At 40.2% G+C, this 16,122-nt stretch overlaps 1 protein-coding gene across 1 annotated transcript; it reads right to left on the reverse strand.

Annotated features, from left to right (window-relative positions):
* Positions 1 to 1,848: 1,848 nt before the first annotated feature.
* On the reverse strand, positions 1,849 to 10,521 carry SPCS3 (signal peptidase complex subunit 3). The gene is made up of 5 exons (XM_073219203.1): positions 10,048 to 10,521; positions 8,648 to 8,723; positions 6,702 to 6,776; positions 2,894 to 3,009; positions 1,849 to 2,004 (listed from the first exon to the last, which is right to left on the reverse strand). The coding sequence occupies exons 1-5, from the start codon at positions 10,188 to 10,190 to the stop codon at positions 1,872 to 1,874; spliced, it is 543 nt and encodes a 180-aa protein (XP_073075304.1). The 5' UTR covers positions 10,191 to 10,521; the 3' UTR covers positions 1,849 to 1,871.
* Positions 10,522 to 16,122: the final 5,601 nt, after the last annotated feature.

Genomic DNA, 16,122 nt, shown 5'->3' on the forward strand with positions numbered 1-16,122 from the left:
ACTAACAGAAATAGTTCAACATGAATTGTGTTAATTAGTCTTTCATCATCTCCATGTCTTCCCATTACTAAGGTGCTTTTCTGTTCAATATCTTTGCTGAATAGATATCACCAATTTTATAAACAGACGTGGTATAAAAGAACCATTATTTTAAGTGAACTAGTCCAGCTCTGTCATTAACAGATAATTATAGAAGCCAAGACCCTGCAAAGTTTAACGAAAAAGCTGGGAGCCCAACCCAGTTGACCACTGGTGATACTATACCTCTGACCTTGTACATGAACACAGCCCTCACATGCAACAGCTGCTAAAACCAATGTAATTAAGTGGTGATGTATTTCATATGAGGTAAATATACAAAATGTAAGCCATTAAACTATCATTAGACAATGTTAGCCCTTTTTGGTTACTGCTGATAGCAACTACAGGGTCAGCTCTTGCTTTTAAGGGTTACAGACATGTAGTTGCTTCTTTTGAGGATGTTTATTTGCCCACTGTAGAAAAAACACCTGTTAAATATGATTACATATTCAATCATGTATTATTATTTAATCTCTACATTATTTCTAAATACATTTGGATTCTTACACTTTTAACATAAGAAATATTAATTTATACAGAGAATGAAGTGAGATTATTACCTCAATGTAAATTGCTGGCAGCTCGAAAATTAGTCACTTCCATACAGGATGGGAAGCCTCTTCTGGGAGTGACAGAAAGGGTGTCCAACATGACAAGAAATGTAATGAAAACTGTAAGTGAATTTTGATTAGTCTATCATCTAAGGTGTGGGAGAAAGAATAAACTTAGAGAATTGGATCTGAGTTCAAGTTTTGACTTCCTTCCCTGCCAGCTATGAAACCCTGAAGCAACCCAATGAACTTGGGGATTGGTCTCCTCATCTGCAAAGAGCTGACATCTGCACTACTCACCCTCATTAGATTATTGAGGATAACACACAGTAGAATATGGGAGAATGCTTGTAAATGGAGGAGCACACCAACAAGTATTCATTGCCAGTACTCCAATAATTATTAAAATATGGACCTGCAAAAACCTTTAAAGAATTACCACGCAGTGGCACTAGGCATGCTCAGTAGAACAAACTTAACTCAGAGGGTAAACCATGCAAACATTTCCAAGTTTCAATGGCAATGCTAAAAATATCAAAGAAATAATACAAAGGAAGATTTTTAGAGAAAGCACTGAAAGACATACATCTGGTTGACTTAAGAGACTTTAAAATGAGTTAGAATGATTTATAGCATATAAAGAGGTATTTAGTCTTTAAGTGGAGAAAGCTGCTAGTCACCTGTAAGAAAACAAGCATTATGGGCATTCCTAAGATGAATGGAAAAAAATTCCATCACTTCTGGCTGTTTCTTAAACCAGGCTTCTCACAAATAACTGTACTAACTTCTCCACTAATCACACAGACCCTAAGACAGAAGGGAATGTCTACTTCTAAATCACATCCATGTGAACTTGCATGAATCCAAGGCATAAAACAGAATTCTTGTAACTCCACAGGGACCTGAAAGTTTGAACTATCCTTCATGCTTACTTTAACTCTGTGAATAATGGAAATACAGGGAATACTTCAAATATAAATGTTTTACAAATCCTTATTATGTAGTTATTTTATTCTTGTAATACTCCACTTTGGTGGCCTTTTGTTTAGTCTGTAAAATTAAGTTTAAGTTGCACATTAACCTTTCCCTTCAAATAGGCCTTTTGACATTAGTTCTTATACCCACCTCCCCCTCACCAAAATTAATTAACAACCAAAAACAAAGAAAGAGGCAAGGGAAGAGAAAAATGAGATACGATTCACTAAGTATAAAAATATGCTGTTTCAAATTCAGAATAATTTAATAACTCTTTGTTATTTCATATGTATCTGGAAATGGGACAGATACATGACCTGATCCTGTCACAAGAGGTAGAATTCCAGCATTTGGTACAACATTCCAAGATAGGGTTAAAGTGACATTCCTGTTTCCCCTGTAAAAAGATAAAATAAACATGTCAGCGGAAACTTTTGGAGTTCTATAAAAACACTTCAATTCAAGCACTGATGCATCAAATACTTTACTTATCATCAGCTATTCCTAACTGGAATCCTAATCTACAAACAGAAGTTTCCCCAATTTTCTGAACTCCAAGAGCAATGCCAGCATCTGCAGGTATCCCATCACGACCAACATAAGCTCAGTCACACTTGCAGTTACTATCTAGTCACCAAAAACCACGGAGAATATAGAAAGAGATTTGAGGGAGAAATCAGAAGACAGTGATTTGAAACCTGATTCTGTCATTATCAAGCTGGACAAACTTGAGCAAATCACCTCTCATGGGGAGAGATTTCTCCCTGCAAAGCCCAAGGTATGGCTCAAATAGCCTCCCCTAAAATCCTTGCAAATGTTTACTCACAAGACTGTAAGAGCTAAAAGGACCCCAAAGATCAACCATTCTAATTTCTTCATTTGGCATAAATGGGAACAGTGGTCCAGAGAAGTTAAGAGAACCAAAACAGAAAATCTCAATTTCAACTCGCAGAACAATGCTGCTTCCTCAGTAAGGTTTCTCTGCCACTCATATCCCAAGAGGGGCCCTTTGACATCACAGCACTACCGCCCTGACGTATGCATAACAGAAGCTACAGGCCTTCATTAGCCTGACTATACCATTTCCCGTAGTGCTGAGAGCTCAACCTGCATCTTAGATCCACCCCAGTTTGTATGGCAGCATTTCTACCCCACCCTCCAGGTCAAATCTGTACAAATACTTTTCTTCTCTCTCAACTTTCCTCTTTTTACCCTCTGGTTTTTTTTTTATATATATATAAATGCATTACACATTTCTTTAAATGTAGAAAATAACAATTGCTCACTTGAGACCATTTCCATCGTCAAAGAAAAAATACTTTGTTTTCATATCTTTCAACAGCAGCTTCGGATTATCACCTCTCAGAACAATCTTGTCCCAAAGGACAACTTGGTTCAGAGCCTACATTAAAATGGACATTAATCAGGCAACTTAGAAATAGCACGCTGGTTACTCACACTTCAAGTACTGGTAAGCAAATCGTTTAACTTCTAATAATTAATACAACTTTGAGGAAACTGATAAAATCTCAACGCATATAAAATGGTGACAAGTGAATACATATAAGAAGGGGTAAACTTTTCTTGAACAAAAGAAAGATTATCTCCTTAAAGGAAAGCATTCCTTTCGCTGAGGCAACCCTATATTTAGGACCCTCAAAACTTAATACGAACTTTAAGACGTATTTGTTCTCCAGAGTGAGGCCCTTGGAGAAACAGAAAAGATCAGAATCCCTGGAAGGAAAGCATTCTCTTAAATCACTTCTCCCTGTAAAATTTCTGAGGCACTCCAGCTCAGTGCGGACCCTGTACAGGGCCAGAGAAACAGAGAACCAATTCCGGTTCCATCACAATGCCAAGATGGGTCACTGCTGCCAGTCTGCCATGGAAACTTACGTATCTCTGAGGTTTAAAAATTATCAAGGAATCACTAAAAAAATGTAGTCTTTTTAATATTTTTCCTTTAAATTACAAAACACAGGTCCATTATTGCATTATGGCAAAAGTCTAGAAATCAGATTCTTTTAAACCAGTATTTTAATATACTATAAACATGTTTAATTTAGAAAATTAGGGGCATGAATGGAGAGCAAACACATTGGAGACTGCTACTCATTCCCAAGAAATGTTCTTATTCAGCTGTCATCCGTTAGCATTGTGGGGCCAATTGCCCAGCATGTGGTGACTACATTTACTGGAAAAACGTGGGACAGTTATTTCTAAAAGAGGGTTCAAATCTTCACCTTAAAGCCTCTAACATTTAACAGAAACATCAAGCCTAAAGAAGGACACAGAATCAAAGATATGGCTAAGTGAAAAGACTTAAGCACAGTTATTCATTCACCATTCTGTCACATTCCAATTTATATAACTCACTAATCATGCTGAGATAGACCAGAATCATGAATGTAATTTAGATATGTTAGATGCAATTCAGACATACACCAAGAAGGTGACATATCTGGATAATTTGCTGAGACTTGTAGAATAGTTCATGTGTGCATACATTTGTTACTCTTACCTTCAGAAGAGCTTTTCTATCTGTTCATTTTAACATTTTGCTGACTCTCAAAGGCAGGAATCAAAACTATTTAACCCAATACTCCTAGTACCTAACAAACTATCTGGCATGAAAGATACATTTAAAAAAAATGTACAATTGAAATGCTAAAAATCCCACTTAACTAATCAAACCAATCAGCAATTAGTTTGTGAACTCATCATCTCTTGAAAATGAATACAGTTCAAATAAAATACAGAAAACTCACCTCTAACTACAAATTATCTTCAGGCTACATTGATAACAAACCTAAGGGTAACTCAGGTAAAAACAACACCGAAGTACATTGTCCATTCCATAGATTTCACCTTTGTATTTTAATTCACTGATCAAAGGCAATCATATTTATACTTTTTAGATTTCTGTTTCAGCAATACTCTATATAAATATCTCAACTCTTAACTCTATCTGCAACAAAAGCTCTGAGTCAGACTGGACTAATAAATTTCAATCATAAACTAATGGCTTTAATAGTGTTATAATAGGTTTTAGTCTAATAGCTTAATAGCTTTTAATTATAAAACTTCTGATAAACACTATGATTAAAAAGACTAAGTACTGAAATTGGAGAACCCCATACAACTCCAAAACAAAGGAAAATATCTCTCAATAGACAGAGATATTAATTGTAGATATACGGCTTAGTAAGATTACCAAAACAGTTCACATCACATATTATAAAAAGAGAACACAAAAATTCTGACAGATTTTAAAATACTCTGAGATGATTCAAAAATTAGTTGTTTTTTTTCCAAATCTGCAAAGAAGTAAAAAGCTAACCTTTTCAAACAAGATGGCTTCTCTCTCACTTACCAACTTTACATTTCCCTGTATGGCCCCGGAAGATGACTGGTTAGCCAGAGACGGGTAAGATTCCTCAAGGGAGAAACAACCTAAGACAGGCACAGTCGCAGGGGGGCCACCAGGTGAGAAATTGGGGATCAACAGAGGTGAGGCTTAGAACCTCACCCCCCGTTTTGAGAGAAATCTTCTGCATCGGTGGATGTTTTATTGCCCTTGTCTAGCTCGGATTAGCACATAGTCTACAGGCACACACCTGATCATCTGCATTTGCTCTCTTACAGCACTAAACTATGTTCTCTACCTTTATCTTGCATCTACCTACCACTTCAGCATTTTATTTAAAAAAATAATAATAATAATAAAGGGAGAAATGTGGGATTCACATATAAATCAAGTATAAAAATCAAACGAATATTCATATTTGACCTGATTGTTTATAGTTCATAATGCGTGATCAAAACCGAAAGTTTTTGTGATGACTGCCCTTGTACTGTTCACCAAGAACTTATTCACTATGTAAGAATTTGTTCCCCATGTAAGAACTTGTTCGTTATGCTTCAGAAGATTGGAGACTGACAAGAATTAGGCTGGGGGTGGATTAATGATTGTGCATTGAGCATTGACTCCCCTATACAGAATTTTATTGTTGTTAACAACCATTTGATCAATAAATATGAGAGATGCCCTCTCAAAAAAAAAAAATTAGTTGTTTTTATGGTTTTTAATTAAATATTTGGTTAAGTAAGAGTTGTAAACAGGCATCACAAATTTTGTTGATTCAATTATCTTGCCATCTATCTCTAATCATAGCTGTGGAAAAAGTATTTTAGCTTTAACAGAACTACAGCTGAGCTACCTCCCCATTTCCTAGTACACTCACCATTCAAGAACATCCTTTCTGATCTTATTGGAAATTGTCTCCAATTCTGAGCACAAACATATCAGCTCTACCATTTTCCTGTTGCTTACACATGCTTGGACCATTAGTCTTACCTTCAAACTTATCTCTTTGCAGGTATCCTTTAAAGCCATTTTACCAGTTTGTGAGGATTAGATAATATAACTCAACTGGATTGTACTGCAAGACTTCGCAGAATGCTGAAAGTGAATGAATGAAGAATGTGTGTAGCATGGTCAGCCTCCTGCCTATAGTGTTTCTCCCCTCCGGAGTATCTGCAGGTTGTAGGAGGCACGTGACTATCTGACTTGAGGACTGAGTACAGCACGAGTGTTCAGTCCACACAGCAAGTACTGGCGAAGTTTAACTTCTTTCTCTATTATTTTAAATTGAGAAATACATAAATAGACTTCCACTTTCCAGTATGGCAGGCAAGGAGGCAGGGAGTTGCCACTACATCCTAACATCAAGTAAAAAGCTGAATTAACTGAAAAACTGGCAACTCTTCTTAGATTTGTAAGAGAAGAAACAGCAGCTCTTGACTCTTCTCCTTATGTATGTATGGATCACCTTGCATGCACACCATTCTGGGGATGACAAGCTAGAGAGCTCAGAGACAGGAGGAAAAAAGAGAGAAGCTACCAAAGGTTATTTCCTTAGTAGGATCGTCCCTCCACAGGCTTGTGACTTCCATGAAACTACTCAAGTCAGATACTGTGAATATAAAAAATGTATATTCTTTCATAAAGAATTAGGTTCTAAATATGTATTAAAATACTTCTACGTACTTATATTATATTTATACTTACGTGCTTACATAATATATACTTACATTATTTTTTGTTGAATATTCTGCTGATAGATAAAGAAACAACTGCTTAACATTCCAATCAAATATATTCTCTAGATGTAAACACATTAAGGAATACATACATCATAACTCAGCATACGTCTTTTAAAAAGATCTTATTTTTGGATTAATTATCCACAGCAATACTGATACTAAAATATAAAGAAAAGGAGAAATGGTCCAGAAACATATCAAGCCACTTATTTAATAAACATATGTAAAAGACAAATATATTTTAAAATCCAGGCCATTCCAAAATAAAAAAAAAGTGAGATTATCAGCATCCCCTGCTTCTCTTAAGTATTAGTAGCTGAGATACTTTGATTAGTAAGAAAATGAATACAAAATTTAGTTTTCTGTAATATCACCTCGCTATGTCTAAGATTTAATATTTCCTGCATATATGATTCCACTGGAGTTCTAAAGTACAGCCAATCATCACAATTTAAATTTAATGATATGCAAGTGTGAATTAAGCCCACAAAATTCAACCAAGTATAATAAATTGTACATGTTGCTTTTGGACACATGCTAGTAGAGAACAAAATGTCTCAAACCATGAAGTGCTGTGGTAAGAATATGCAACTAAATACCAAGACTGGTAGCACTGAGAAATGAACTGAAATGTTTAGTTTTTATTAAGCACCGTCTGTAAAGTTGTTTTATGTTTATATACTGACAACACATTCTTTACATTCTGCTTGTAGATATGTACCCACAAGAATCACTATTTTAGAATGAGAAGTCTAGGCTAGCTCTTTATATGACAGGCACAATTTCAAGTTTTAGTAGAACCAAGAAAATCTTACTAAACAATAAATGATGAGATTGACAATGTATACATACAGCAGTTGAGATACCATGAGATCCCACTATAGTTCTCCAATACAAAAAGTCACTACTTTCACACTAGATCCGAACTCCCTTACTCGAGCAGATTTTCTTAAAATATCATGAAGACCTGAAGGCAGACACACAGTTCAGCACAGGACTTTTATCATAGTGCACTCTACTTCCTACAAGAGTGCCTACAGAAGTGATTCCCAGTCTACTTCTAAACCAGTAATTCATTTCTAAAAAAATCAAAATAATTCCATGGTAGGGAAAAGGCCTACCAGGTAAACACCCCAGGAACAAGATCTGCTTCAGCTGTTGAGATACTGCTTTACACAAGCTTCAGACAGTTCAATCTCCATAACCAATTTTAATCCTGTGGTCTTAAAAAGGCAGGTGAGGTCCAGTTAGAAGTGGGAGGGAAGAACACTGCCAAGATACTGTGTAAGACCCTGAAGAAGATTACACCTGCCAAAATGATCAGAGCTGTCAACAGGTGGAAACTCAAAATAAAGAGAAAATGTTAAACCATCCCCACTTTAAAGTAACTCTTCCAATTGTCAAGATACATTTCTTATTTATAAAGTACTTATAAAAAGAAGTAAAATGGCAAAATGCTACATGGCTTACCAATAATCATTTTGATACTGGCCTTCTGAACCATAATAAAGCAATCTACTTTTTTACCATATGTTTCTCTCTGCTATAATATACGGGCATATCCTTTGGGATTACACATGAAATACTCCATCTAGGTAGGTTGAGCACTGGTAACATTTTTCTTTCTTTAATCTAAATGATCTAACTTTTTTCTCCCCAAATTAAATTCAAATTCTCTTGAAGCTTTCAATCTATTGCATGTTTCTGTGAAAAAGTTAATGTTCATGCAATCATAACTCATGAATCTAGAAGTAAGTTTTACTGAGGTGTGAATGAGGTAATAACACTGTTTTACTGAAGAAAACATAGGTATAGAAACTTCCAAAGTTTGGCTGATTCAGGGCATAGTCATACTCAATGTCCCCCAAATAACTAAAGACCACTGAATTATTATACATCTATAGAAAGGGCAATGAAACATTTTCTTAAAGGATATCAGCAGTTACATCAAATGTAATAAATCCCAGGTCACTTCTTTCTCTAGGTCCAGTGAAGTCTTCTACATTTTTCCTAAACGAAAAGACAGAAGTTTTACTATCCTTCAAACCTAACAGCATATAAAATTCATATAACTCCTTAAAGTGAAAGGATGTAGTAGTAATCACAGGTGAAACAGCAATCCCACAAGGAAACAAATAAAAATTAAGAGAAACTTTTAAGTGTGAGAACAGGATATTTATCCTAATCCAATGTAAAAGCAATTTTCTCCACATACCTTAAGAAAGATTGACTAACAAAAGGGGAGGGAGTAAACGGAGTGTGACACTCAAAGAAAATGAAAATGCTTGGCTTAAAGCAATTTGGTAGAATAAGAAGACAGTTACAGGTGACTACAGTGTAGTGTGGAAAATTAAGATAGCAACAACTGCTCTTTACTGACTGCTTACTCTGTGTCCGTGTCAGGTCCACTATTATATTTTTAATAATTACCCCAAATAAACAGCAAGCCTACAGATTGGATATTACTTCCATTTTAGACAAAAGGCAGTGAGGTCCCGAATGATTAAGACACTTGCTCAACAGCTACTGAGTCTTTACTAGGCACCAAGCTCCTTTTAAACCCTCAGTGCTGCCCGTGCTGATTTAAACCCGGGGTCATTTTGAATTTAAAAAACACTATCTAACAAACATAAACATAGCAAAAAAAATTTTTTTTAATCGGGGGGTTGGGGGTAACTATTTAGATGGCTGGCATGTTGGCGATTCTGACAAAGAAATGAAGAAAACTCAGGCCTAAGAAGTGGAGAGAACTTGGTGGGAGATGGAATAGAGAAGACCTGAGAAGGGGGTCGGGGAGAGGAAACGCAGCCTATCAAAGAAAAACGTGCTAGAGAAAATTATCAAGGATTAAGACGGGCACTGGCGAGAGGGCAATGTCATTCCGAAACACAGTCTTCGGCATTTTCACAGATTTGTTCAAGAGGTCTGCTCCTAAATATTAGATGAAAAACACGCCGTCCCAGAGAGCTAGGACGTCCGGTTTTACAGGGCCCCCTAGCACCCCGCCAGCCTGGAGCGACCGCAGAACGGGAACGTCACGCCGTGCGGCGGGCGCGGGCGCGGCGCGCTGTTGTGGGGCTCCCTCATTGGCCAGGCGAGGGCGGGGGGGTGGGGTCTGAGGAACCGGAAGCAGGCGGAGGCGCCGGCCCGAGCAACACTCACAATGAAAATTTAAGAGCAAGCCCGGGAATCTGCGGCGGAGGGTGGGAGCTGGGACGGAGGACGCGAGGGTCGCCCGCACGTCTGCCTCGGGGCCGAGCGCCACCGGGAGGCCCCGCCTCGGCGTCCCCGCCCCGGCCCGCCGCGCCGCCCGCCGCTGGGCCTCCGCACTCACAGCATGATCCGCGAGACGTGCAGCCGCACCGGGACGCTCCGGTCTTTGAAGGCGGTGGTGATGAAGCAGCCGAAGGTGAGCGCCGCCATGACGCTCAGCGAGAAGGCGAACAGGGAGTTCGCCCGCGACAGCACCGTGTTCATCGCGACCGTGTGAGAGGGCCCGGCTCCGCACGCACACCGCGGACTCCGCTCCAGCCGCGGACCGGCCCCGTGCGATACGCGCCGCCGCCGCCACCGCCCCAGCCGCGCCTCCCTTCCGGTCTTCCCACGTACGCGCGCGCGCGCGCGCGCCTGCCTCAGGACACACCCATCGGTGGGCGGGCCCGCGCCGGAAGGGAGGGACTGGGCCGCGTGCCCGCCTCCAGCCGCCGGCCGCCGCCAACCAGCGGCGAGTTTGGGGGCGGGGCCTCCGCGGAATGCCCGACCCCCGCCGCCCTCGCGTCCCCACCTCGTCCGCCCGCGCGCCCGCCCTCCTCTCTCGGGCCTTCGATCCGGTGGTCTGCGCCTGCGGCTTCCCGGTTGCTGAGGTGTCACTAAGCGGCCCTTGAAGCCAGCAGCGCGGCGAGGTGGTGCGGAGGGCGTCCTGACGCGTCGCGTTGGAAGCAGCTCCGTACCAAACGCCGGACACCCCCTTCGTCCAGCGCAGAGACAGACGTTAAGCTTTTCTGGAGGGTGCGGCGGAGGGAGAGGGGACGGTTTAGGGTACGGGCCGCCCCGCTCCGTCCGCCTTCACCGCAGCCCCTAATAATGCTTTGCCTTCCAACGGCAGCTAAAGCTGTTGGGAGTATAACGGCTGATACCGTCAATTCTAATTACTTGCATTGTAACAGAACTTCCGATAAAAGGATGGCCGGAGTCCTTCGCATCAGAAGAGATCACGGCTGTGGCATTGCTGTACAGCAGAAAGTATAAGAACTTAAAATAGCCCTCGGGAGAGAGGGTTCGGACTGTGCCAACCCCTGACCGTAAATATTTTGACAACAACTTTGTACCTTTCGCAGCTAGCGATTTTTTTCTAATTATCAAAATGGGATTCAAAGGGTCCAGTAATCCCCCTGAAACTTTTTTAAATTTTGCATTTGTAAACTAAAAGAGGTTAACACCTCTGGCCTAGAATATGCTAGGTGCAAACTAGAAAATGACGGTCTGACCCTGATGCTATAGCGTTTAGAGCCCTTGTTTCTTACTCACTACCACTAATTTTCATATAACCATGAAGTTAGGGTTATTCCAAGTGCCCACCTTGTACCAGTTCTAGGCTTTGAGACGACACTATGGCAGAGGCCCTGTTAACTTGGACTAGAACCAGGTTGTTAAACGTGGGTAAACTATGAGCTACGGAGAGATGGTTGGTTGAATGTAAAACCTTAATTTTTGTTTTCTGTGAAGCCACAGTTTATTCAATAAAGCAACTAATTATTGAATGCCTTCTGTGTGGCAAATGACCCTCATGAAAGTCATATTCTAGTAGAATATTAAAATACAGAAATATGAAATATGAAACATATGTACCAAGGGAGTCACAGGGTCGTGTGACCAGAGGAGGAGGAAGTCGCACGACTGAAGAAGTGGGACGATGCTGTATCTGTAAAATCCTTGACTGTCTAAACACGTGGTAGGTGTCCTCACTATAGGATGACTCACAGAAAGGGTGCATATTGTTGCAGATGTTGTCCAGAAAGAGTATTTCAAAAGAGATACTCAGTAAACTGGTCCATACAATGTTCTGTATAAAGGATTAGGGCAAACTAAGGCTGGAAAGGTCAATTAAGGGTCTATGTGTAGGACACCAGGCCAAGGAATTGGGACTTTATGTCACAGGAAGTTACATATTAAAGGTAGCATCACTGAACTGGCAGCCATGCGTACCCTACATGTAAAGAGTAAGCCCCTGAGGATGACTATATTGGGGAGAAGAAAGGAGACTAAAAGGGATGTTTCAAAGGCAAAATCCATGTCATTTAGCAACTGCTTAGATGTGGGATCTTCAAAACATGGAGGAGAGTAGATTGTAAAAGCACTAATGAAATTAAAATTGTTATGACACTATGGTTTTGAACTTGAGTGACTGGCAGTGCCCAAAACAATCAATGTAAGTCCAAAATAGAATAGGGATGGGGTAAGGGATTCTCTTATTCTCCAATTGTTTCTCTGGATTTTCTAGGTATAAAGTCGTATGTGCATTAAAGAACACTTTACCTTTTCCTTTCCAATTCTTATATTTCTGATAGTTTTCTCTTGTCCAACTGCAGTGGCTAATATTTCAAATATAATGCTCAATAATGATGGAGATAGCTGGCATCCTTTTCTTGTTCTTTTAACAGGAAATTCCTTTCATTTCTCCATCAAGCAATATGCCGGCTTTCTGAAGTGTTCTTATGTGTGTTTATATATAATGTTGATACTAAGGAAATCCATTAATTCCTTTTTTATTGAGAATTTTCTTGACATGAATGAGTGTTGAATTATTTTTAAATGCATTTTCTCTATCTTTGGAGGTGATTGTCTAATTTTATGCTGTAGACTGAACGTTTGTGACCCCAAAACTCGTATGTTGAAATCCTAACTCCCAATGTGATGGTATTAAGAGATGGGGCCTTTGGTGATTGACCAGGTCATGAGGGCGGAGCGCTCATAAATAGGTGAGTGCCCTTACAAAGGGGACCCCAGAGAAGTTTCTTGCCCCTTCCTTCATGTGCAGACACTGTGAAAAGCCTGCCCATCTGTGAATCAGAAGCTGGCTCTCACCAGACACTGGAACTGCCAGCTCTGAGGTCCTGGACTTCTAAGCCTCCAGAACTGTTAGAAATAAATTTGTTGTTTATATAAGCCACCAATTCTATGGTAGTTTGTTATAACAGCCCAAACTGAGATGCTCTATTAATATAATGGATTATATGAATCAATTTTCTGATATTGAACCATTTTGCATTCCCAGAATAAACTCCACTTGGTCATGATTAATTTTTAATATGCTATTTGGCTTTCTTTGCTAATTGCTCAAGTTTTTGTCATAAATATTCATAAGTGAAATTGCTCTCTTTTTCTTTTCTGGGTTGTAACATTATACTCAAATTAGAAAATGAATTTTTAAGTTTTCCTTGTTTTCCTGTGCACTGGGATTGTGTAAGCAGCATTTGAATTAACTGATCTTTAAAATTGGGTAGAAATTCCCATGAGATGCTGTTCTTCTATTTTTGATGGTTACTAATCATTAATCTAATTATATTTGTGCTTTTTCCTTTTATTCATTATTTAATTAGTTATTTTTTTCAAATAAATATCTCTTACATTTCCTAATTCTACTGTCCTTTGTTTTCTTTCATTTGGGGTCTTAAATTATCGATTTTTTTCATTCCACTTTCCCTTGATTTACTAGCTACAGGGATCAGAGAGTTAATTGATATATTTTCATTTTTATCATTCTGATAACTGCTTTGCATCTCTGCTAAGATTTCTCATACGCTGTGCTTAAACTTTCTGTCTCCTTTGACAGAGGAGTGTGTAATTGTGTGTGTGTCTTAAATTTCCAAGAGGAAGGACCCACTTCCCTTAGATCGTTTAAACTGATTTCGGATTTTATTTCATGGAGGCAGACAGTGGTGTTTGTATTATTTCTGTCCTTTGGATTATTGAGGTGTTCTTTGTGGCCTAAGATGTCACTTTTGTGAATATCCAGTGTGTACCTGAAAAGGCAATATATTTCCCATGGACGGCATAGAGAATTTGATATTTATCTGTGAGATCTACCTTATTGGTTATATTATTTATGTCTTTTATATCATTATTAATTTTTGTTATCTTGCTTTTCTTGGATTGAGAGATGCTAAGGTCTCCATTATTCACATTTTTTAATCTTTTCATCTCATTTTACATGCTCTGCTTTACAGTGTTTGTTATGTAACAGATATGTCTTCATTATGAATAGTGGTCTTCAGCATTACAGACTTCCTTTACTCTCAATGCTTTTTCATCTTCATTCTAGCTTGTCAAATACTAATATTGCACAGAAGGAAATCGAGGCTGTTACTTATCTAAAATGATACAGTAGACCTCAATTAAGGCTGAGTGCTTTTTTGACTGAATATCTTCTACTCTTTGATTTCCACTGAGCCCCTGATGGCAGTCCTCCAGTTCTATTCAAATTCTTCCTTTCACCCCAGCATCCACAGATGCTGACCTTGTATAATATTATTTAAAAATGACACTTGGTGGCATTAGACCTTTCAGTACAAGTTCTACTTTCTGGAATATCAAGCCATTATTGGCTTGTGAGCTGGTTCATTAAAATGAACACGCACCATGTTCTTACTGTTCAATAATTCAGTTTCCAGTGTTTAAGCTCAGCTTAGTTACAAAGTGCCAGACAGCCAACTGCCAACAATTTATTAGGCAAACACCATGAAATACACAGAACTAGAATATGGAAATCATAATCGTCTGTGGCTATATTTTTGAATTTATACCGATTACACATTTCTTTGGGCATAATTTTCTAAAACAAAGGCTAAACAGCCTTCCCAAGCGGTTTATCACTGGAGGCTTGTCTCAGTGCCTTCAGTTGTATCCAAGCTTCCCCACGGGTTGAATCCGGTGCCCTGGATTTTCTGTTACTGCACACACAAAATTGTTGTGCCTTCGCTTTGGTGTTAATTCGACTTTTAAAAACCTACTTCGTTTCTTCCACCATCCAATTAACTACCAGGTTCCGTCAGTTCTGCAACCCCCACCCCAACCCCCACCCGCGGACCCAGCGTTGATGCATTTTTCCCTACTTCCATTCCCTGGGCCCGGCCTTCGCGCGCGCGCGCACACACACACACACACACCACACACACACACCACACACACACACCACACACACACCACACACACACACACACACACACACACCACACACACACCACACACACACCACACACACACACACACACACACACCACCACCACCACCACCACCACCACCACCACCAGCTAACAGGATCTTCCCCGCTTATTAATGCCTTTCAATCTCCTGCTATTTAATTAGGAATCAAATCCCACGTGCTCACAGTGAGGCTGTAGGCTGGGTCCTCAACAGAGCCTGGGCCGCAGGGGGTTTTACAGGGGCGCCAAGGGCAGCCCCGCAGGAGGAGGACAGCCTCGCCCCGAGGGGTGCGGGGCGGTTAGCCCCACTCGCACGGGCCCCTCGGCCTTCTGTGCCGTCCGGGGAAACCAGCATCCTTCTGGGTGAACGAACGTGAATCTGTAGCGTTTCACGTTAAGGGAGCGTCCCCATCGCCTGGCCCAGACTGAGCAAATCGTGTGTAGCAGCCGGACAGGCTACGGTTATGCTGTGCTAACAATTTTAAAGCCTCAGTGACTTCAGAGCTCAGAGGTTTCTTGCTGTTCATTCTGCAGATCCTGCTGGGGGAAGCGGGAGGCCCATTCTGTGCTGTCTTGGTTCAGGTTCCCAGGCCAAGGGAGGCGCGATTTCCCTCCGTTCGCTACTTCCGGAGGCAGGAAGGAGGGAACGAGCTCACATGTCGTGGGTCCCACCAAGTCCCACGTTCCTGCCCCGTCCAAAGGGGACAGAGGAGGACAGTGTGGGTTCCTAATTGGCCTTCGTCTTCCCAGGGGGTGAGAAGACAACAGCCAAAAGAAACGGTCGGTGGAATCTGATCTGTTTACAGCAATTAACACAGGTTTTAGCTTTTGTGATGATATATTTTTTCTGAGCAGGCCACGTTCTGTGTGACCCCTGTTATTGGTAAGAAGCCGTTGTGAGGCACAAGCAAGGCCACCTGGCGTGACCCGTCACTGAGGCTACAGTGTGTATGGAAGCAAATAAGGAACTTAAGAAAACCCACTGTTACTTGAGAATCACTCCAGCACGGAAAAAACAAAACCTACTTTTGAAATACATTTACAATGACTCCAAGAATCCCTATTTTATCTCAAAGCTGTATTGTAACAAACAATTATTTTTAGCATTTGGGTGGCCAAAAGATACTTTGTGACATTATTTCTTTAGATGCCTCTCTACCTTTTATTGAATGTAAAGAATTTGTGGCAAGACTCTTTTCCAATCACCA

Source organism: Manis javanica, chromosome 12, assembly GCF_040802235.1.
Source record: "Manis javanica isolate MJ-LG chromosome 12, MJ_LKY, whole genome shotgun sequence".
Classification (NCBI taxonomy): domain Eukaryota; kingdom Metazoa; phylum Chordata; class Mammalia; order Pholidota; family Manidae; genus Manis; species Manis javanica.